Here is a 24,628-nt window from a genome sequence, read left to right as displayed (position 1 = left end):
ATTCCATCAAACACTTCTCTTATCTTTCTATCTGTTGTAAGCCAGCTGAGCCAACCCTGCAAATCAAAAAAAAAAAAAAAAGAAAAAGAGATCTCTGATCCAAATCAAAAAAAAAATATAGCTGAAGAGTAATCCAGCTAGCTGAGGAGAAATCCAGCTCAGGGTGGTAAAGTCAGCTGGTGCCTAAATCTCTTAATACTTCCTATCTGATTCATTGGGGTTTTAGTTCTAGATCTTAAGTGTAGAACTTTGTTTTTCAACTGAACTTGTGGGAAGAGCTGAGACTTGGCGATTTGAAAACTTGAGTGAGAGAGAGATATAATTTTGTTCCTGGCTTTGTGTTTTCTCTAACTATTTCAGGAACAATGAGTGAAGAGAGGCGAGATGGAAAGCAACCTGAGAGTTCAGGAGAACCGGCTGTCCAGCAAATCAACCTCAACCAAGTTCAATTTGAGGCTATGATAGCTGAGATAACCAGAAGAATGCAAAAACTTACAACCGTGTTCAACAAGCTAATGAAACTTTACCTGGTGATAATGCAGGGCAAGAGAGGGACGCGGTTGCTGCTGGAGTTCAGAGAGCACGCATTGGACCTATAAGAGGGCAACGAGTTGAGCTTAGGGGTCGTGGGATTTATGGAGAACATTATCAAGAAGATTCAGCTGATGAAAGTGATGATGGATCTCAGGCTAGTCATCATGGTAGAAATCACAACCGCAGGCGACCAGCTACTGATAACCTAGGCAATCTCAAGCTTAGAATCCCTCCATTCCATGGGAAGAATGATCCTGATGCTTACTTAGAGTGGGAGAAGAAGATTGAACTGGTTTTCAATTGCCAACAGTTCACTGAGGAGAGGAAAGTGAGACTAGCAGCTACTGAATTCTGTGGTTATGCTATTAGCTGGTGGGATCAGATTGCTACTACCAGGAGACGCAATGGAGAGCCTCAGGTAGCTTCATGGTTTGAGATGAAAACTGTGATGAAGAAGAGATTTGTTCCTAATCACTATGGAAGAGATCTACACCAGAAGTTGAGAAGGCTTTCTCAAGGATCTAAGAGTGTAGAGGACTATCACCAGGAGATGGAAACACTCATGTTGAAAGCTGACTTAGAAGAAGAAGTAGAAGCTACTATGGCTAGATTCCAAGGAGGTCTTAACAGAGATATACAAGATAGGTTGGAGCTACAAGAGTATGAGGACATGGATGAACTGCTACATAAGGCTATTTTGATTGAGCAGCAGAACAAGAGGAAGAGCTCTACCCGGTCTTCATACACTCCTGCCTCAAAACCGGCCTACTGCAAGGAAGATAAGCCAGGGGATAAGTCCAAAGAAGGGTCTTCTTCAGTGGAGACCAAGAGAGATGACAAGGGTAAAGGAGTAGCCACACCTACTAAGACCAGGAACATTAAGTGTTTCAAGTGTCATGGCTTTGGTCACTATGCTAATGAGTGCACCAACAAGAAGGTGATGACTATCTTAGCCGACGGGGAGGTGATATCTGAAGAGGAGGACGCCGGCCAAGAGTCTGATGAGGAAGGCGTGGAGTACCCTGTCCGTGGAGAGCTATTAGTCACCAGGAGACTTCTCAATGCTCAACCTAAACCCAAAGAAGATGAGCAAAGGGAAAACTTGTTTCACACCAGATGCTTGATTCAAGAAAAGGTTTGTAGCTTGATCATTGATGGAGGAAGTTGTACTAATGTAGCAAGTGCTGAGTTGGTGGAGAAGTTGGGTCTTCAAGTGTTCAAGCATCCTAAGCCATATCTGTTGCAATGGATCAATGATGAGGGAGGATTAAAGATCACCAAGCAAGTGAAGGTATTGCTATCAGTGGGAAAGTACCAGGATGAGATCACTTGTGATGTAGCACCCCTGGAAGCTAGCCACATCCTTCTTGGACGTCCATGGCAGTATGATAAGAGATCAGTACATGATGGCTTTACCAACAGATACACTTTTATCCATAAGGAGAAACAAGTTACCCTGGCGCCAATGACCCCTCAGGAGGTACACCAGGATCAGATGCATCTCAAAATGAAGAGAGGAGAGTCCAAGGCCGCCAGCAAGTCCTTGCTTCTTGAAGAGACCAGCCAGGTAAGTAAACTCAACCTCTTTGCTACTGCTAAAGATATCAAAACTGCTGTGATTGAACAATCAAATTTGATACTAGTAGTTTACAAAGAATTGTTGAGCTCTACTACTAACCCTGCTCCTGAGATTCCAGAGGAGATTGAGTGTCTTTTGCAGGAGTATAGAGATGTGTTCCCAGAGGACAATCCCATAGGTCTGCCGCCTATTAGGGGAATAGAGCACCAGATTGACTTTGTACCAGGAGCTACTTTACCAAACCGTCCAGCATACAGGACCAACCCTGTGGAGACTAAGGAGCTTCAGAAACAAGTCAATGAGCTAATGGAGAAGGGACATATCAGGGAGAGTATGAGTCCTTGTGCTGTACCTGTCCTCTTGGTGCCAAAAAAAGATGGAAGCTGGAGGATGTGTGTGGACTGCAGAGCCATCAACAACATAACAGTTAAGTACAGACATCCTATTCCTCGCTTAGATGATATGCTAGATGAGTTACATGGTTCATGTGTCTTTTCTAAAATTGATTTAAAGAGTGGTTACCACCAGATTAGAATGAAAGAAGGAGATGAGTGGAAAACTGCCTTTAAAACTAAGCTAGGATTGTATGAATGGCTTGTGATGCCTTTTGGGCTTACTAATGCACCTAGTACTTTCATGAGATTAATGAATCATGTCTTGAGAGCTTTGATAGGACGATTTGTAGTTGTTTACTTTGATGATATCCTGATTTACAGCAAGACTATGAAAGAACATGTTAATCACTTGAAGCAAGTTCTAGATGTGCTTAGAAAAGAAAATCTGTATGCTAACTATAAGAAGTGCTCTTTTGGCACAGATAACCTTGTCTTTTTAGGTTTTGTTGTGACTTCACAGGGCATACAGGTTGATGAGGAAAAGGTGAAGGCTATCAGGGAGTGGCCGATTCCTAAATCTATTGGAGAGGTCAGAAGTTTTCATGGACTTGCTGGCTTCTACCGGAGGTTTGTGAGAGATTTCAGTACAGTTGCAGCACCCTGACTGAAGTAGTCAAGAAGAGTGTAGGTTTCACTTGGGGACCAGCACAAGAAGAGGCATTTCAAATGCTAAAAGAGAAGTTAACAAGTGCTCCCTTACTTGCACTTCCTGACTTTTCTAAGACTTTTGAAATTGAATGTGATGCATCTGGTATTGGAATTGGAGCTGTGTTGATGCAGGATAAGAAACCCATAGCTTATTTCAGTGAGAAGCTAGGAGGCGCCACCTTAAACTATCCTACCTATGACAAGGAGCTGTATGCCTTGGTGAGAGCTTTACAAGTGTGGCAACATTACTTGTGGCCTAAGGAGTTTGTGATCCATACAGATCATGAATCCCTTAAACATCTCAAAGGGCAACAGAAGCTGAACAAGAGACACGCCAGGTGGGTGGAGTTCATTGAGACCTTTCCTTATGTCATCCACTACAAGAAAGGTAAGGAGAATGTAGTGGCTGATGCACTCTCCAGAAGGTATACTCTTTTATCTTCAATGGAAACTAAACTCTTAGGATTTGAACATATCAAATCTTGCTATGCTAATGATCCTGAGTTTAAAGATGTGTTTAGAGAATCTGAGAAACATGCTAGTGGAAAATTCTATCAAGTAAAAGGATTTCTTTTCTATGATAACCGCCTGTGTGTTCCTAGTGGTTCTTTGAGAGAATTGTATGTTAGGGAAGCTCACGCAGGAGGGCTGATGGGACACTTTGGGGTCGCCAAAACACTCTCCACCTTGCAGGAGCACTTCTACTGGCCGAGTATGAAGAAAGAAGTGGAGCGTGTGTGCTCAAGGTGTGTCGTGTGCAAGCAAGCCAAGTCTAAGGTCCAACCAACAGGTTTGTATACACCTCTCCCTATTCCTACTGCACCATGGATTGATATCTCTATGGACTTTGTCTTAGGATTGCCTAGAACTAGGAAAGGAAGAGATAGCATCTTTGTGGTTGTTGATAGATTTTCTAAGATGGCTCACTTCATACCTTGTCATAAAACTGATGATGCATCTTTGGTAGCTGATCTATTCTTTAGAGAAGTTGTTAGATTGCATGGTATGCCTAGGACTATAGTTTCTGATAGAGATACTAAGTTCCTTAGCTATTTCTGGAAAACTCTGTGGGGAAAGTTGGGAACTAAGCTATTGTTTTCAACTACTTGTCATCCCCAAACTGATGGTCAAACTGAATCAGTCAATAGGACATTGTCTACTCTTTTGCGTGCCATCATTAAGAGTAACATTAGGACATGGGAGGATTGTTTACCACATGTAGAGTTTGCATATAACAGAGCAGTGCATTCAGCTACTAAACTCTCACCTTTTCAAGTTGTTTATGGGTTTAACCCATTGTCTCCTCTTGATTTATTTGCTTTACCTTTAAAAGAACAAACTAACCTTGATGGCAAGCAAAAGGCCGAGTTTGTTTTGTCTTTGCATGAACAGGTCAGGAAGAACATTGAGGAGAGGACCAAGATGTATGAGAGGCAGAAGAACAAGGGGCGCAAGGAGCTAGTACTTGAACCGGGTGATCTTGTGTGGATTCACATGAGAAAAGAGAGGTTTCCTGTTGAGAGGAAATCAAAGTTGCTGCCAAGGAAAGATGGACCTTTCAAAGTGCTGAAGAGAATCAACAACAATGCCTACCAGATTGATCTTGAAGGGAAATACACAATCAGTTCTACTTTCAATGTTTCTGACTTGGATCCTTTTATTGCAGATGATTTGGATTTGAGGTCAAATCCTTTTAAAGGAGGAGGGGATGGTGTAGCCATGAGTAGAGACATTGGAGAGCTGAGTGAGTCTGATGAGGGAGAGCCAGACTTGAGAAGAGAAGAGCCAGACTTGAGCAGAGAAGAACCAGAGCCAGACTTGAGCAGAGAAGAACCAGACTTGAGCAGAGAAGAACCAAATGAGCTAGCCAGCTTGTGGAGTGGACCAGTAACCAGATCAAGACTGAGAGCACAAGAGGAGAGGCTCCAGGAGATAGCCAAAACCGTGGGCCTTGGTTCAAGACAAGGAGATCAAGATAAACCAGCTTGTTGGTTTAATTTAATTACTTTGTAAGGGTTTTGGTTATTGGGCTTTCATTTAATTTAAACCAAAGACAATTAGGATTAGAATTAGAATTAAACCACCTTGGTTTAGCATTAGGGTTTTCGATTTTCACTTTAAGAACATGGGGGCTGCAGCCTTGTTTTCTCAACTTTCAATCTAAGAATTATTCAGTCAACTTTGTTGTCTTGTCTCTAGCTTTCTCTGTTCAGCTCTAGAACATTGATCTCACTTAAAGGAAGGAATTCCTGTGAATCCCATCTTAGACAATACAAGGTGATCTTGTGTCTTTGAGTAGCAAACCATCCTTGGCGCCAACCCATAGGCTCAGGGAGACGTCCACAGTTCAAAGGAGAGCTAGTAGCCTCTTAGAACATCCTCTATCCATCCACCTTCAAGTGATCCAGAGTTTAAGCCATACCCAGGCTGTACCATTCTCCACTACTTTATGTATCAAAATCAAGCTTCTTACATCGCGATTCTGTTGAGTTGAGCTGAATATATGTATGAAGAGCTAAGGAGTTGAAGAGGAAAGGAGATGAGGAAGCTTAAGGGAGTTTAGGGAGAGCATGGTACGGACGTCCGTACAAGGCCGTACAAGCCGTACAGTCCGTACCATCCAGCATCGACCAAGACTTACCTTGCATCAGCCAAGTAACACGGTAACTAAGGTAAAGGGAAGGAACTTACCTTGAGGCATCAGACCGTTTAGGGATAAGGTAGAGCGCGCCTTGACAGGCTGGAACAGCTGGAAAGGCAAGAGCATCTCGGTCCAAGATGCCAGATACTCCGCGCATGTGGAGAAGCTAATTGGCTAGTCCAAATGAGCTTATCCTCTCCTGATTGACCTCACATGCTTTAGTCTTCTCTTGATTTCGAAAACCCTTGTATGCTCTCTCTATATATTGTAACTCATCAACCCTAATGAAGATTATGCAGTTTGAGTCTCTCTAATCTCTTAGACACTATGGTTTTCTCTTAGACACTAAACGGCTCTATCTAGTCTCCTAATCTTTCACAAACTTCTCTTAATCACTTCCTAAACACTCTCTTTATTCTGTTTACTCTAAGGATCTCTTAATCTCATATGGTATCAGAGCCAGGTTCATTTGAATCTGGGGTTTGATCTTTAGAGAGTTACAAGCTAAACGTCTTTGAAGCTACACGCGAGTAGTCTTGAAGGTGTTGAAGCTGTGGTCCGTTCTAGTTGAAGCTGTGCTACGTTCTGTTGGTTTGCGTGATTCTAGACTCAAGGTTGGTGTGTACGAGATCCAAGATTCAAGTTTTCAAGTCAAGCAAAGATGGAACATGGGATGAACATGAGGATGAAGGTAGCGGTTACTTTCAAAGGTAGCAACTACCTTGTGTGGTCTCGGATGGTGAAGACTGCGGTGGGAAGTAAGGGTTTGTGGGGGCACATCACAACAGGGGAGGCTCCGAAACTCATTACTCAGGGAGGAGATCAAGAAGAGGTCTCCAATGAAGCGGCTGTGGAGAAATGGCAACAAGAAGACATGCTGGTGATGACGGTTCTACACGCATCCTTGGACCCAGCTATCTTGGATGCCTACAGCTACTGTGAATCAGCCAAGGAGCTGTGGGACACGCTGAAGAAGGTGTATGGGAACACTTCCAACCTCAGCCGTGTGTTTGAAGTGAAGCTAGCGATCAACCGTCTTGCACAAGAGGACATGGAGTTCACTAAGCACTTGGGGAGGTTCAGGTCCTTATGGTCAGAGCTGGAGATGCTGAGGCCGAGCACAACTGATCCAGATCAGCTGAATGAGAGGCGCGAGCAAGACAAGGTCTTTGGGCTGCTTCTCACACTGAACCCGGCCTACACCCAGCTCATCCAGCACATGTTAAGGTCAGACAAGCTTCCGGACCTTGAGGAGGTGTGTGCACAAATCCAAAGGGAGCAGGGATCCATGGGTTTGTTTGGAGGAAAGGGGGAGCTCTCTCTTGCCAATCAAGCAGCTCATGAGGATTCAACCGAGGCTCCACAAGCAAACAAGGCATCTCACGGGAAGTACGAGGACAGGAAGTTCAATGGCAACTGTGATCATTGCAAGAAGCATGGTCATAAGAAGAGCCAATGCTGGATACTGCACCCACACCTCAAGCCGGCCAAGTTCATGAAGGAGCGTGAGGGAAGGGCAAATGTGACTGAAGGTTCAAGCGGAGCTGGCACCAGCAAGATCAGTGAAGTGGATGGGCTTGGAGGCAATGATGGGAATGGGAAGTCTCTGGTGGCTTACACAGGCGCCTCAAGCTCCCGCAGCAATGATGACTACATCAAGAGATCAGACCTTGATGCCCTCTTCAAAATGCTAAAGGAAAACGGTAACACTTACGGTTATTCCTTTGGAGCTTCTATGATTGCATATAAGGATGATCACTTGATTAGAGAACTAGTAGAACGGTTAGAAGCTAGGAATGAGTATAGACATGCTCACATTGCTAGAACTGATAAGATGCATCCATCACTTAGTAATCTATGCCATAATGCTAAACGAGTAGGTAAACCATTGATTGTTGATTCTGGTGCATCACATCATATGATAAGTGATGAAAACTTGATTAAGGATATAGAACCTACACATGGGCATGTGATGATAGCAAATGGGGATAAGATACCCATTAGAGGAATAGGAAAGCTTAAGCTGTTTAACAAAGAATCTAGAGCTTTTTACATGCCTGAATTCACATCAAACCTATTATCAGTGAAGAAATGTACTAATGATTTACAATGCAATGTTATCTTTAGTCCTAATGATGTGAAGTTTCAGGATATTGAGAGCAGCAGATTGATTGGGAAAGGGGTGACTAAGGGAGATCTCTATATGCTTGAAGAACTCACTTCTGTTCCTGATTATAGTTGCTCGTTTACTTCTGCTTCTTTGTTGAATAAAAATGCATTGTGGCATGCTAGAGTAGGACACCCTCATGTTAAAGCTTTGAACTTAATGGTACCAGGTGTTGTGTTTGAGAATAAAGATTGTGAAGCTTGCATTTTAGGCAAGCATTGTAGAACTGTGTTTCAAAAGTCTACTACCGTTTATGATAATTGCTTTGATCTAATTCATTCAGATGTATGGACTGCCCCTTGCTTATCTAGAGATAGTTATAAGTATTTTGTCACATTCATTGATGAAAAATCCAAATACACCTGGTTAACCTTAATTCAGACCAAAGATAGGGTACTTGATGCATTTAGGAACTTTCAAACTTATGTAACTAACCATTATCATGCTAAGATTAAAATTTTGAGATCAGATAATGGAGGAGAGTACACGAGTCATGCATTCAAGCAACACCTATCACAACATGGGATCCTACATCAAACAAGCTGTCCTTATACTCCACAGCAAAATGGAGTGGCTGAGAGGAAGAATAGGCATCTCATGGAAGTGGCAAGGTCACTTATGTTTCAGAGTAATGTTCCAAAGAGATTTTGGAGTGATGCGGTTGCCACTGCTTGTTACCTGATAAACAGAACTCCAACCAAAGTTCTGAATGAGAAGGCTCCATTTGAAGTTCTGAACAGGTACAAGCCAGCTCTTGATTACTTGCGAGTCTTTGGATGCCTATGCTTTGTCCTCAAACCAGGAGAGATGATCAACAAGCTAGAAGCAAGAAGCACTAAGGCTGTGTTCATAGGATACTCAGCTACACAGAAAGGATACAAATGCTATGATCCTATAGCAAGGAGAGTTCTTGTATCTAGAGATGTGAAGTTCTTGGAAGATAGAGGATACTATGAAGAAAAGAATCAAGAAGACCTGAAGGACTTAACATCAGACAAGGCCACCACCTTGCGGATCATTCTTGAAGGTCTTGGAATCAGTACATCCCAGGATCCGAGGAATCACGCAACTACACCTCCTGAAGTTGGTTCACCATCCCACCTTGATCATGAGGGAGGAGAGGAGCATGAGGAGCCTATGCAAGAGGCCAACCAAGATGAAGGAGGAGTAGAGAATGAAGGAGAAGAGAGCATAGGCTCGGATGGTCATGGACATGATCATGGTGTGACACAAACACCTTCTCAAGATGAAGTGGTAGAAGAACAACAGGAAGAAGAACCAGTTGTGCAGCCACTAAGAAGGAGTACAAGGATAAGGAAGGATCCTTCCAGTTGGGTAAACACGAGAGTGTACTACAATGCCCAAGCTGTGGAGCATCCTTCTCAAGCCGTGTGCTCCTTTGCTCAATATCCAGAAGCACATTGCGCTTTCATGGTAAACTTGGATGAGAATCACATCCCAAGAAGCTATGAAGAAGCAATGAAAGATAAAGAATGGAAGGAATCAGTTGGAGATGAGGCAGGAGCGATGATCAAGAATGATACATGGTATGAGAGTGAGTTACCAAAAGGGAAGAAGGCTGTGACTAGTAGATGGATATTCACAATCAAGTACAAAGCGGATGGAAAGGTTGAGAGGAAGAAGTCAAGGCTAGTTGCAAGAGGTTTCACTCAAACTTATGGAGAAGATTACATAGAAACCTTTGCACCAGTAGCTAAACTCCACACAATCCGGATTGTACTAAGCTTGGCTGTGAATCTTGGATGGGGGTTATGGCAAATGGATGTGAAGAATGCGTTTCTACAAGGTGAACTTGAGGATGAAGTGTATATGCATCCACCTCCAGGCCTTGAACACTTAGTGAAGAGTGGGAATGTGTTGAGATTGAAGAAAGCCATCTATGGCTGAAGCAATCACCAAGAGCTTGGTACAACAAGTTGAGCACTACTCTGAATGGCCGAGGCTTCAAGAAGTCTGAACTAGATCACACCCTCTTCACACTCACGACTCCCTCAGGTATGATTGCTCTCCTTGTGTATGTTGATGATATCATTATCACAGGGAGTGATAAGGAAGGTATCATAGCAACCAAGGAGTTTCTTAAATCCATGTTTGAGATTAAAGACTTGGGAGAAATGAAATACTTTCTTGGAATTGAGATATGTAGATCCAAGGAAGGTTTGTTCATGTCCCAAAGGAAGTATACACTTGATCTTTTGAAAGGTGCAGGTGCTTATGGAGGCAAGACAGCAAGGATGCCTATGGAGGATGGCTACAAAGTCCCACGAGAGGGGGAGATTGAAGACAGCAAACCTTATCAGGATCCTAAACTCTATAGAAAACTAGTTGGCAAATTGATTTATCTTACTATAACTAGACCTGACATTGCTTTGCTGTGAATCAGGTGAGTCAACACATGCAAGTGCCTAAGGAACATCATTGGCGCATGGTGGAGAGGATCTTGATGTATCTCAACGGCTCACCTGATCAAGGAGTATGGATGGGCTGCAATGGAAGCACTGAAGTGGTGGGATATGTGATGCGGATTGGGCTGGTGATAGAGCAGACAGGAGATCAACCACAGGCTATTGCACATTCATTGGAGGCAACTTGGTGACTTGGAAGAGCAAGAAGCAGAAGGTAGTGTCATGTTCAAGTGCAGAAGCCGAGTATAGAGCCATGCTGAAGCTCACCAACGAGTTGGTATGGATCAAAGGCATCTTGAAGCACTTGGAGATTGATCAAGCAACTCCAATGACAATGCATTGTGACAATCAAGCTGCCATCCACATTGCATCCAACTCGGTGTTTCATGAGAGGACCAAGCACATTGAAGTTGATTGTCACAAGGTGAGGCAGATGATTGTGCTAGGGGTGATCTTGCCATGTTACACAAGGAGTGAAGATCAGCTAGCGGATGTGTTCACCAAGGCTGCAAGACAGAAGACAATGGAGTCCATTCACATCAGGTTGGGCCTCATTGATCTTGGGAAGAGAAGGAGCTAATCCCCTTAGCTGCAAGGTCTTTACTCTTTTTCCCTCATCAAAGTTTTATCCCATTGGGTTTTCTTTGGTGAGGTTTTTAATGAGGAAGATCTTGTGGCTGTCCAAGCTTAGACTTATACAAAGCTAAGCTTGAGGGGGAGTGTTGAGTTGAGCTGAATATATGTATGAAGAGCTAAGGAGTTGAAGAGGAAAGGAGATGAGGAAGCTTAAGGGAGTTTAGGGAGAGCATGGTACGGACGTCCGTACAAGGCCGTACAAGCCGTACAGTCCGTACCATCCAGCATCGACCAAGACTTACCTTGCATCAGCCAAGTAACACGGTAACTAAGGTAAAGGGAAGGAACTTACCTTGAGGCATCAGACCGTTTAGGGATAAGGTAGAGCGCGCCTTGACAGGCTGGAACAGCTGGAAAGGCAAGAGCATCTCGGTCCAAGATGCCAGATACTCCGCGCATGTGGAGAAGCTAATTGGCTAGTCCAAATGAGCTTATCCTCTCCTGATTGACCTCACATGCTTTAGTCTTCTCTTGATTTCGAAAACCCTTGTATGCTCACTCTATATATTGTAACTCATCAACCCTAATGAAGATTATGCAGTTTGAGTCTCTCTAATCTCTTAGACACTATGGTTTTCTCTTAGACACTAAACGGCTCTATCTAGTCTCCTAATCTTTCACAAACTTCTCTTAATCACTTCCTAAACACTCTCTTTATTCTGATTACTCTAAGGATCTCTTAATCTCATAGATTCATCCTGGTTTGATTAGAATGACAAAGAAGCTGTCATATTCCCAAACAGGAAAACTGGGATCACCTGATTTGAAAGTGGGATAGCTTCTTCATCCTAACTCCTATGAGATTTATTCACTTCCTGGTGATTCTCCACTACTTTATGTATCAAAATCAAGCTTCTTACATCGCGATTCATCCTGGTTTGATTAGAATGACAAAGAAGCTGTCATATTCCCAAACAGGAAAACTGGGATCACCTGATTTGAAAGTGGGATAGCTTCTTCATCCTAACTCCTATGAGATTTATTCAGCTTCCTGGTGATTCTCCACTACTTTATGTATCAAAATCAAGCTTCTTACATCGCGATTCATCCTGGTTTGATTAGAATGACAAAGAAGCTGTCATATTCCCAAACAGGAAAACTGGGATCACCTGATTTGAAAGTGGGATAGCTTCTTCATCCTAACTCCTATGAGATTTATTCAGCTTCCTGGTGATTCTCCACTACTTTATGTATCAAAATCAAGCTTCTTACATCGCGATTCATCCTGGTTTGATTAGAATGACAAAGAAGCTGTCATATTCCCAAACAGGAAAACTGGGATCACCTGATTTGAAAGTGGGATAGCTTCTTCATCCTAACTCCTATGAGATTTATTCACTTCCTGGTGATTCTCCACTACTTTATGTATCAAAATCAAGCTTCTTACATCGCGATTCATCCTGGTTTGATTAGAATGACAAAGAAGCTGTCATATTCCCAAACAGGAAAACTGGGATCACCTGATTTGAAAGTGGGATAGCTTCTTCATCCTAACTCCTATGAGATTTATTCAGCTTCCTGGTGATTCTCCACTACTTTATGTATCAAAATCAAGCTTCTTACATCGCGATTCATCCTGGTTTGATTAGAATGACAAAGAAGCTGTCATATTCCCAAACAGGAAAACTGGGATCACCTGATTTGAAAGTGGGATAGCTTCTTCATCCTAACTCCTATGAGATTTATTCAGCTTCCTGGTGATTCTCCACTACTTTATGTATCAAAATCAAGCTTCTTACATCGCGATTCATCCTGGTTTGATTAGAATGACAAAGAAGCTGTCATATTCCCAAACAGGAAAACTGGGATCACCTGATTTGAAAGTGGGATAGCTTCTTCATCCTAACTCCTATGAGATTTATTCAGCTTCCTGGTGATTCTCCACTACTTTATGTATCAAAATCAAGCTTCTTACATCGCGATTCATCCTGGTTTGATTAGAATGACAAAGAAGCTGTCATATTCCCAAACAGGAAAACTGGGATCACCTGATTTGAAAGTGGGATAGCTTCTTCATCCTAACTCCTATGAGATTTATTCACTTCCTGGTGATTCTCCACTACTTTATGTATCAAAATCAAGCTTCTTACATCGCGATTCATCCTGGTTTGATTAGAATGACAAAGAAGCTGTCATATTCCCAAACAGGAAAACTGGGATCACCTGATTTGAAAGTGGGATAGCTTCTTCATCCTAACTCCTATGAGATTTATTCAGCTTCCTGGTGATTCTCCACTACTTTATGTATCAAAATCAAGCTTCTTACATCGCGATTCATCCTGGTTTGATTAGAATGACAAAGAAGCTGTCATATTCCCAAACAGGAAAACTGGGATCACCTGATTTGAAAGTGGGATAGCTTCTTCATCCTAACTCCTATGAGATTTATTCAGCTTCCTGGTGATTCTCCACTACTTTATGTATCAAAATCAAGCTTCTTACATCGCGATTCATCCTGGTTTGATTAGAATGACAAAGAAGCTGTCATATTCCCAAACAGGAAAACTGGGATCACCTGATTTGAAAGTGGGATAGCTTCTTCATCCTAACTCCTATGAGATTTATTCAGCTTCCTGGTGATTCTCCACTACTTTATGTATCAAAATCAAGCTTCTTACATCGCGATTCATCCTGGTTTGATTAGAATGACAAAGAAGCTGTCATATTCCCAAACAGGAAAACTGGGATCACCTGATTTGAAAGTGGGATAGCTTCTTCATCCTAACTCCTATGAGATTTATTCACTTCCTGGTGATTCTCCACTACTTTATGTATCAAAATCAAGCTTCTTACATCGCGATTCATCCTGGTTTGATTAGAATGACAAAGAAGCTGTCATATTCCCAAACAGGAAAACTGGGATCACCTGATTTGAAAGTGGGATAGCTTCTTCATCCTAACTCCTATGAGATTTATTCAGCTTCCTGGTGATTCTCCACTACTTTATGTATCAAAATCAAGCTTCTTACATCGCGATTCATCCTGGTTTGATTAGAATGACAAAGAAGCTGTCATATTCCCAAACAGGAAAACTGGGATCACCTGATTTGAAAGTGGGATAGCTTCTTCATCCTAACTCCTATGAGATTTATTCAGCTTCCTGGTGATTCTCCACTACTTTATGTATCAAAATCAAGCTTCTTACATCGCGATTCATCCTGGTTTGATTAGAATGACAAAGAAGCTGTCATATTCCCAAACAGGAAAACTGGGATCACCTGATTTGAAAGTGGGATAGCTTCTTCATCCTAACTCCTATGAGATTTATTCACTTCCTGGTGATTCTCCACTACTTTATGTATCAAAATCAAGCTTCTTACATCGCGATTCATCCTGGTTTGATTAGAATGACAAAGAAGCTGTCATATTCCCAAACAGGAAAACTGGGATCACCTGATTTGAAAGTGGGATAGCTTCTTCATCCTAACTCCTATGAGATTTATTCAGCTTCCTGGTGATTCTCCACTACTTTATGTATCAAAATCAAGCTTCTTACATCGCGATTCATCCTGGTTTGATTAGAATGACAAAGAAGCTGTCATATTCCCAAACAGGAAAACTGGGATCACCTGATTTGAAAGTGGGATAGCTTCTTCATCCTAACTCCTATGAGATTTATTCAGCTTCCTGGTGATTCTCCACTACTTTATGTATCAAAATCAAGCTTCTTACATCGCGATTCATCCTGGTTTGATTAGAATGACAAAGAAGCTGTCATATTCCCAAACAGGAAAACTGGGATCACCTGATTTGAAAGTGGGATAGCTTCTTCATCCTAACTCCTATGAGATTTATTCAGCTTCCTGGTGATTCTCCACTACTTTATGTATCAAAATCAAGCTTCTTACATCGCGATTCATCCTGGTTTGATTAGAATGACAAAGAAGCTGTCATATTCCCAAACAGGAAAACTGGGATCACCTGATTTGAAAGTGGGATAGCTTCTTCATCCTAACTCCTATGAGATTTATTCACTTCCTGGTGATTCTCCACTACTTTATGTATCAAAATCAAGCTTCTTACATCGCGATTCATCCTGGTTTGATTAGAATGACAAAGAAGCTGTCATATTCCCAAACAGGAAAACTGGGATCACCTGATTTGAAAGTGGGATAGCTTCTTCATCCTAACTCCTATGAGATTTATTCAGCTTCCTGGTGATTCTCCACTACTTTATGTATCAAAATCAAGCTTCTTACATCGCGATTCATCCTGGTTTGATTAGAATGACAAAGAAGCTGTCATATTCCCAAACAGGAAAACTGGGATCACCTGATTTGAAAGTGGGATAGCTTCTTCATCCTAACTCCTATGAGATTTATTCAGCTTCCTGGTGATTCTCCACTACTTTATGTATCAAAATCAAGCTTCTTACATCGCGATTCATCCTGGTTTGATTAGAATGACAAAGAAGCTGTCATATTCCCAAACAGGAAAACTGGGATCACCTGATTTGAAAGTGGGATAGCTTCTTCATCCTAACTCCTATGAGATTTATTCAGCTTCCTGGTGATTCTCCACTACTTTATGTATCAAAATCAAGCTTCTTACATCGCGATTCATCCTGGTTTGATTAGAATGACAAAGAAGCTGTCATATTCCCAAACAGGAAAACTGGGATCACCTGATTTGAAAGTGGGATAGCTTCTTCATCCTAACTCCTATGAGATTTATTCAGCTTCCTGGTGATTCTCCACTACTTTATGTATCAAAATCAAGCTTCTTACATCGCGATTCATCCTGGTTTGATTAGAATGACAAAGAAGCTGTCATATTCCCAAACAGGAAAACTGGGATCACCTGATTTGAAAGTGGGATAGCTTCTTCATCCTAACTCCTATGAGATTTATTCAGCTTCCTGGTGATTCTCCACTACTTTATGTATCAAAATCAAGCTTCTTACATCGCGATTCATCCTGGTTTGATTAGAATGACAAAGAAGCTGTCATATTCCCAAACAGGAAAACTGGGATCACCTGATTTGAAAGTGGGATAGCTTCTTCATCCTAACTCCTATGAGATTTATTCAGCTTCCTGGTGATTCTCCACTACTTTATGTATCAAAATCAAGCTTCTTACATCGCGATTCATCCTGGTTTGATTAGAATGACAAAGAAGCTGTCATATTCCCAAACAGGAAAACTGGGATCACCTGATTTGAAAGTGGGATAGCTTCTTCATCCTAACTCCTATGAGATTTATTCAGCTTCCTGGTGATTCTCCACTACTTTATGTATCAAAATCAAGCTTCTTACATCGCGATTCATCCTGGTTTGATTAGAATGACAAAGAAGCTGTCATATTCCCAAACAGGAAAACTGGGATCACCTGATTTGAAAGTGGGATAGCTTCTTCATCCTAACTCCTATGAGATTTATTCACTTCCTGGTGATTCTCCACTACTTTATGTATCAAAATCAAGCTTCTTACATCGCGATTCATCCTGGTTTGATTAGAATGACAAAGAAGCTGTCATATTCCCAAACAGGAAAACTGGGATCACCTGATTTGAAAGTGGGATAGCTTCTTCATCCTAACTCCTATGAGATTTATTCAGCTTCCTGGTGATTCTCCACTACTTTATGTATCAAAATCAAGCTTCTTACATCGCGATTCATCCTGGTTTGATTAGAATGACAAAGAAGCTGTCATATTCCCAAACAGGAAAACTGGGATCACCTGATTTGAAAGTGGGATAGCTTCTTCATCCTAACTCCTATGAGATTTATTCAGCTTCCTGGTGATTCTCCACTACTTTATGTATCAAAATCAAGCTTCTTACATCGCGATTCATCCTGGTTTGATTAGAATGACAAAGAAGCTGTCATATTCCCAAACAGGAAAACTGGGATCACCTGATTTGAAAGTGGGATAGCTTCTTCATCCTAACTCCTATGAGATTTATTCAGCTTCCTGGTGATTCTCCACTACTTTATGTATCAAAATCAAGCTTCTTACATCGCGATTCATCCTGGTTTGATTAGAATGACAAAGAAGCTGTCATATTCCCAAACAGGAAAACTGGGATCACCTGATTTGAAAGTGGGATAGCTTCTTCATCCTAACTCCTATGAGATTTATTCGACTTCCTGGTGATTCTCCACTACTTTATGTATCAAAATCAAGCTTCTTACATCGCGATTCATCCTGGTTTGATTAGAATGACAAAGAAGCTGTCATATTCCCAAACAGGAAAACTGGGATCACCTGATTTGAAAGTGGGATAGCTTCTTCATCCTAACTCCTATGAGATTTATTCGACTTCCTGGTGATTCTCCACTACTTTATGTATCAAAATCAAGCTTCTTACATCGCGATTCATCCTGGTTTGATTAGAATGACAAAGAAGCTGTCATATTCCCAAACAGGAAAACTGGGATCACCTGATTTGAAAGTGGGATAGCTTCTTCATCCTAACTCCTATGAGATTTATTCAGCTTCCTGGTGATTCTCCACTACTTTATGTATCAAAATCAAGCTTCTTACATCGCGATTCATCCTGGTTTGATTAGAATGACAAAGAAGCTGTCATATTCCCAAACAGGAAAACTGGGATCACCTGATTTGAAAGTGGGATAGCTTCTTCATCCTAACTCCTATGAGATTTATTCAGCTTCCTGGTGATTCTCCACTACTTTATGTATCAAAATCAAGCTTCTTACATCGCGATTCATCCTGGTTTGATTAGAATGACAAAGAAGCTGTCATATTCCCAAACAGGAAAACTGGGATCACCTGATTTGAAAGTGGGATTGATATGATCATGGACCAGCCAGCTGATGGAGATAGAGATGGCGAGTTTAGAGATGAACCAGCTGAAGAAGATGAGGTCTTAACCATTCCTAAAGGTCCCATGACTCGAGCCAGAGCTAGGAAACTCAAAGAAGCTATTGGAGGACTAATCAGGAAGTCCTTGGAGCAAGAAGAATGTCTTGGAGGAAGCTTGATACTTCAAGATACGCTTATCACCATTCAAGCCATCTTACCATCAAGTTGAGTATCATCTAGGCTAGCAAGCTATGTGTGCTCTTTTCCTATCATTGTTTTTGTCCCATTGGGTTTTGCAATGATAGGTTTTTAACGAGGCCATAGTCTTGCTATCTTATCACCTAGTTGATACTCTCGGACCAAACCACATGAAGAACCTTATGCTATCTTTATTTCTAAGTATTTATGTCTTTCATTTTCGAAAACTCTATCTAAGTTGTGTCTTTATTTCTACATTAATTGGAGGAGCCTGTTCCTTTAATTTCGAAATGCTTGGAGCCTGTTCCAAGCCTTTCACTATATATATGTGTAACTCGGCAACCCTAGCATCTATCAAGTTTTCTTTCATTTAAACCTTTGTGTTTTCTTCTCCCTTGCTTTCACGAGTTAAGAGAGTGTCTGGTGTGTAGTATCCAGTCTGTTGGTGTGTAATATCCAACGCCCAAGGGCTTTAGAAAGGTGTGTCATATCCGATCTAAGCCTAGGAGTATCAAGGAGCCTTTCCGCAGCCTCTTGTGTCACCATTCGATCCACAGCCTTGATAAACTTGAGTCTTTGATTCGTTTATGCAAGGATCTATCCAAACCATCCAGAGAAGGGTCCTAGGATCTCATTAAGTGGTATCAGAGCACTCTGGAAGGGGAGTTTCGATTTCTCTTTGCGATTTCTTAAGATCTACTCTTTGTCGATTCATATTTTTGATCAATCGGTTCTTGTGTGTTTATTCTCACTTGATCTGCTTGTTTCATTATCAGGATTGCTAGATCTGATTGTTTCGTGTCTCATACTGATAGATCTAAGAATTTCGATCAAGTTTTGAACAAAACCTTTTCACATTCTTGTCGATTACGTTATCGTTTTGCTTGATCCGAAAGTTTCTTGTGATTGTGTGACTCGATCTGTTGTTAGAATCATAGATCAGGATTTGATTACCTCATTTCATCATCTGTTGAATCTGATCTGTTATTGTTTCAATTTCGAAAAGATAGAATTCAAATCGTCGCGTGTTGATCAAGTATCTTCATTTGCCGCTTTGTTTGTTTCCTTATTTGAATCTTGAGTTCTGAATTCTTTTGAACTACTTACTGGTTCAAGTTTTTCGTGTATCAGGAAGCAATGGGGTCTGAGGAGGATGATGAAACCTTTGTGCGAAGGAATAGATTGCTGCAAGAAGCAATCACCAAACAAGTGATGGAAGCGATGGTGAAGTTACTGGAAGAGAAGTATGATCAGAGACCGCATGATGGGCAAGGACAAGCATCTGGTTCAAGACATGAGCAAAGAAGAAACAGACAAGGTCAGCGTGAGCATGCTGGATCAGAAGAGACTGATAACTTCTATGAGAGAAGTAGCCATAGCTCCGGTTCAAGACGTAGCAGTAGAAGATCTCGACGTGATCATGAGGGCCGGAGGCATAGACGCAATGAGCTATCAGGATTAAAGCTTAAGATCCCTCCTTTCCATGGTAAAGCTGATCCAGATGCCTATCTTGAGTGGGAGAAGAAGATCGAACTCGTTTTCAACTGTCAGCATTACTCAGAGACTAAGAAGATTCAAGTAGCTGCTACCGAGTTCAATGATTATGCATTGAGCTGGTGGGATCAGTTGGTTACAAACAAGAGGCGCAATGGTGAATTTCCCATTGAAACATGGGCAGAGATGAAAGCTGTGATGCGCAAGAGGTTTGTACCAAGCCATTATCACCGTGATCTTCATCAAAAGCTGAGACTGCTCACACAAGGATCAAAGTCTGTAGAGGAATACTTTCAAGAGATGGAGTTGCTTATGCTAAGAGCTTGTGTATCTGAGGACAGTGAAGCTACCATGGCACGATTTCTTGGTGGACTCAACCGTGAGATACAAGATAGAGTGGAGATGCAACACTACTTGGAGATAGAGGAGATGCTACACAAAGCTATCTTGGTGGAGCAGCAAGTTAAGAGAAGAAGTCATGCGCGTGGCAGCTATGGTTCCAATAGATACCAGACCTCTAAGGAAGATAAACCGAGCTATCAAAAGGAGAGCAAGCCACAGCCAAAAGAAGAATCCAAGTCTAGTAGCATCTACAACAAAGATAAGGGTAAAGTGGAAGCTACAAGCTCGCGTGCAAGAGATGTGAAGTGCTTTAAGTGCCAAGGGCGTGGGCACTATGCTAATGAGTGTACTAACAAGAGAGTTATGATTCTTCTGGAGAATGGAGAGTTTGAATCTGAAGATGAGAAACTAAGAACTGATCAAGAACTATCAGAAGTTGAGCATGAGGAGGAACCAGTTCAAGGTAGACTTTTGGTTGCAAGAAGAACTCTCAGTTTGCAAAACAAAACTGAGGAGCAAGAACAAAGAGAGAACTTGTTCTACACACGTTGTCTGGTGCAAGGAAAGGTCTGCAGCCTGATCATCGACGGTGGAAGCTGTGTTAATGTTGCTAGCGAGACAATGGTGAAGAAGCTTGGTTTGAAAGCTCAAAAGCATCCTAAACCTTACCGGCTGCAATGGCTTAATGAAGAGGGCGAGATGAGGGTATCTACTCAGGTTTCTATACCCTTGTCCATTGGGAGGTATGAAGATGACATTCTCTGTGATGTGATACCCATGGAAGCCAGCCACATACTACTGGGAAGGCCTTGGCAATTTGATAGGCGTGTCATCCATGATGGCTTCACCAACAAACATTCTTTTGAGTTCAACGGCAAGCGAACTGTCTTGGTACCTCTAACTCCTAAAGAAGTGCATGAAGATCAGCTTCAGCTTCAGAAAAAGAAAGAGGTTGATCTCAAACCAGATAAGCAACACAACTTCTATGCTAAAGCTAGTGAAATCAAAAGATCTCTTTATTCTCATCAATCGGTTCTCTTATTTATCTTTAAAGAATCTCTTTTGTCTCTAACTGATTGTACACCGGTGTATCCGAGTGAGATGTCAGCTCTTTTACAGGAATACCAGGATGTATTTCCAGAAGATAATCCCATAGGATTGCCACCTATTCGAGGGATTGAGCATCAGATTGATTTTGTACCAGGAGCTACTCTTCCCAACAGACCAGCATACAGAACTAATCCTGTGGAAACCAAGGAGCTACAAAGACAGGTCGAGGAACTGATGGAGAAGGGCCATATCCGTGAGAGTATGAGCCCATGTGCCGTGCCTGTGCTCCTTGTGCCAAAGAAAGATGGGAGCTGGCGCATGTGTGTTGATTGTAGAGCAATCAACAACATAACAGTGAAGTATCGCCACCCTATTCCTAGATTAGATGATATGCTTGATGAGTTGCATGGTTCTAGTGTCTTTTCTAAGATAGATTTGAAGAGTGGATATCATCAAATAAGAATGAAAGAGGGAGATGAGTGGAAAACAGCCTTTAAGACTAAGCATGGGTTGTATGAGTGGTTAGTCATGCCTTTTGGATTAACCAATGCTCCTAGCACTTTTATGAGATTGATGAATCATGTGCTTAGATCTTTCATAGGTTTGTTTGTGGTAGTATACTTTGATGATATCCTTGTTTACAGTAAGAACCTAGGAGAGCATATAGATCATCTTAAGTCTGTTCTTGATGTGTTGAGAAAAGAAAAACTGTTTGCTAACCTTAAGAAATGCACTTTTTGTACGGATAACTTGGTCTTCCTAGGCTTTGTTGTGAGTGCAGATGGAGTAAAGGTGGATCAGGAGAAGGTGAGAGCAATTCAAGAATGGCCAATTCCAAAGACTATAAGTGAAGTAAGGAGCTTCCACGGCCTTGCTGGCTTCTACCGACGGTTTGTGAAAGACTTTAGCACCATAGCAGCCCCATTGACTGAGGTGATCAAGAAAGAAGTTGGATTCAAATGGGGAGAAGCACAAGAACTTGCCTTTCAATGCCTAAAAGAGAAGCTTACTAATGCCCCTCTTCTTATACTTCCTGATTTCAATAAAACTTTTGAAATTGAATGTGATGCCTCAGGAATTGGAATTGGTGCTGTTCTTATGCAGGAGAAGAGACCCATAGCTTATTTCAGTGAGAAGCTTGGAGGCGCCACTCTCAACTATGCAACTTATGATAAGGAATTGTATGCCTTGGTGAGAGCTTTGCAGACTTGGCAGCATTACTTGTGGCCCAAGGAGTTTGTGATACACACGGATCATGAGTCTCTCAAGTACTTGAAAGGACAGAACAAGCTCAGCAAGAGACACGCAAGATGGGTAGAATTCATAGAAACCTTTCCTTATGTCATCAAGTACAAACAAGGTAAAGAAAACATAGTTGCTGATGCACTATCTCGAAGGTATGTTCTCTTAAACACTCTTGATGCTAAGTTGTTAGGTTTTGAGCAGATTAAAGAGATGTATGAATCTGATCCAGATTTTAAAGAAGCTTATAACTCTTGTGAGAAATTTGCTGCTGGACATTATTTTAGACATGATGGATTCCTCTTTTATGATAATAGACTGTGTGTGCCTAATTGCTCTTTGAGAGATTTGTTTGTTAGGGAATCACATGGAGGGAGTCTCATGGGTCACTTTGGTATTGCAAAGACTCTTAAAACCTTGCAGGATCATTTCTTTTGGCCTCGGATGAAAAGTGATGTGGAGAAACTATGTGAGAGATGTGCAACTTGCAAGCAAGCTAAGTCTAAGGTTCAGTCTCACGGTTTGTATACTCCTCTCCCTATTCCTTATCATCCTTGGAATGACATATCTATGGATTTCATTGTTGGATTGCCTAGAACTAGGACTGGGAAGGATTCTATCTTTGTTGTTGTTGACAGGTTCTCAAAAATGGCACATTTCATAGCATGTCACAAAACTGATGATGCATTGCATGTAGCTAATCTGTTCTTTAAGGAGATTGTGCGTTTACATGGCATGCCTAGGACCATAGTTTCTGATAGAGATACTAAGTTTCTTAGTTATTTTTGGAAAACTCTTTGGTCTAAGCTAGGCACTAAGTTGTTGTTCTCCACTACTTGTCATCCGCAAACTGATGGACAGACTGAAGTAGTTAATAGAACTCTAGGAACACTCTTGCGTGCATTCATTAAAAAGAATCTGAAATCTTGGGAAGACTATCTGCCACATTGTGAATTTGCATATAATCATGCTGTGCATTCTGCTTCTAAGTTTTCACCCTTTGAAATTGTTTATGGGTTCAATCCCACCTCTCCTTTGGATTTAATTCCTTTACCTGAGTGTGAAAGGGTCAGTTTGGATGGCAAAAAGAAGGCAGAGATGGTGAAACAACTCCACGAGCAAGCTAGGCTCAACATTGAAGAGAAAACTAAGCAGTATGTCAAGCATGCCAACAAAGGAAGGCGTGAGATGGTCTTTAAGGAGGGTGATAAAGTTTGGGTTCATTTGAGAAAAGAGAGGTTTCCTAATGAGAGGAAGTCAAAGCTTATGCCAAGAATTGATGGACCTTTTGAGATCACAAAGAAGATCAGCAACAATGCCTACAAGATTGATCTCCAAGGTAAGTATGATGTGAGTAATAGCTTCAATGTTACTGACTTGATCCCTTTTATTGCAGATGAACCTGATTTGAGGTCAAATCCTTTTCAAGAGGGAGGGGATGATATGATCATGGACCAGCCAGCTGATGGAGATAGAGATGGCGAGTTTAGAGATGAACCAGCTGAAGAAGATGAGGTCTTAACCATTCCTAAAGGTCCCATGACTCGAGCCAGAGCTAGGAAACTCAAAGAAGCTATTGGAGGACTAATCAGGAAGTCCTTGGAGCAAGAAGAATGTCTTGGAGGAAGCTTGATACTTCAAGATACGCTTATCACCATTCAAGCCATCTTACCATCAAGTTGAGTATCATCTAGGCTAGCAAGCTATGTGTGCTCTTTTCCTATCATTGTTTTTGTCCCATTGGGTTTTGCAATGATAGGTTTTTAACGAGGCCATAGTCTTGCTATCTTATCACCTAGTTGATACTCTCGGACCAAACCACATGAAGAACCTTATGCTATCTTTATTTCTAAGTATTTATGTCTTTCATTTTCGAAAACTCTATCTAAGTTATGTCTTTACTTCTACATTAATTGGAGGAGCCTGTTCCTTTAATTTCGAAATGCTTGGAGCCTGTTCCAAGCCTTTCACTATATATATGTGTAACTCGGCAACCCTAGCATCTATCAAGTTTTCTTTCATTTAAACCTTTGTGTTTTCTTCTCCCTTGCTTTCACGAGTTAAGAGAGTGTCTGGTGTGTAGTATCCAGTCTGTTGGTGTGTAATATCCAACGCCCAAGGGCTTTAGAAAGGTGTGTCATATCCGATCTAAGTCTAGGAGTATCAAGGAGCCTTTCCGCAGCCTCTTGTGTCACCATTCGATCCACAGCCTTGATAAACTTGAGTCTTTGATTCGTTTATGCAAGGATCTATCCAAACCATCCAGAGAAGGGTCCTAGGATCTCATTAGGATAGCTTCTTCATCCTAACTCCTATGAGATTTATTCAGCTTCCTGGTGATTCTCCACTACTTTATGTTTCAAAATCAAGCTTCTTACATCGCGATTCATCCTGGTTTGATTAGAATGACAAAGAAGCTGTCATATTCCCAAACAGGAAAACTGGGATCACCTGATTTGAAAGTGGGATAGCTTCTTCATCCTAACTCCTATGAGATTTATTCAGCTT

General features: G+C 41.5%; 1 protein-coding gene across 1 annotated transcript; it reads left to right on the top strand.

The window, feature by feature from the left end:
* Nucleotides 1–365: 365 nt before the first annotated feature.
* Nucleotides 366–23,725, top strand: LOC111215984 (the record flags this gene model as incomplete). The annotated part of the gene is made up of 12 exons (XM_048772848.1): nucleotides 366–402; nucleotides 543–2,594; nucleotides 2,931–3,075; nucleotides 3,315–3,494; nucleotides 3,786–3,933; nucleotides 4,549–4,794; nucleotides 19,553–20,656; nucleotides 20,948–21,194; nucleotides 21,642–22,275; nucleotides 22,408–23,180; nucleotides 23,334–23,459; nucleotides 23,517–23,725. Coding segments are annotated over exons 1-12 (5,901 nt in total), but the record flags the coding sequence as incomplete, so codon positions are not given.
* Between the last annotated feature and the right edge of the window lie 903 nt (nucleotides 23,726–24,628).

The sequence above is a fragment of the Brassica napus genome, unplaced genomic scaffold, assembly GCF_020379485.1.
Source record: "Brassica napus cultivar Da-Ae unplaced genomic scaffold, Da-Ae ScsIHWf_1957;HRSCAF=2605, whole genome shotgun sequence".
Lineage (NCBI taxonomy): Eukaryota > Viridiplantae > Streptophyta > Magnoliopsida > Brassicales > Brassicaceae > Brassica > Brassica napus.
Note: the sequence above shows the minus strand (reverse complement) of the source record. Positions and strands in the feature narration are given on the sequence as shown.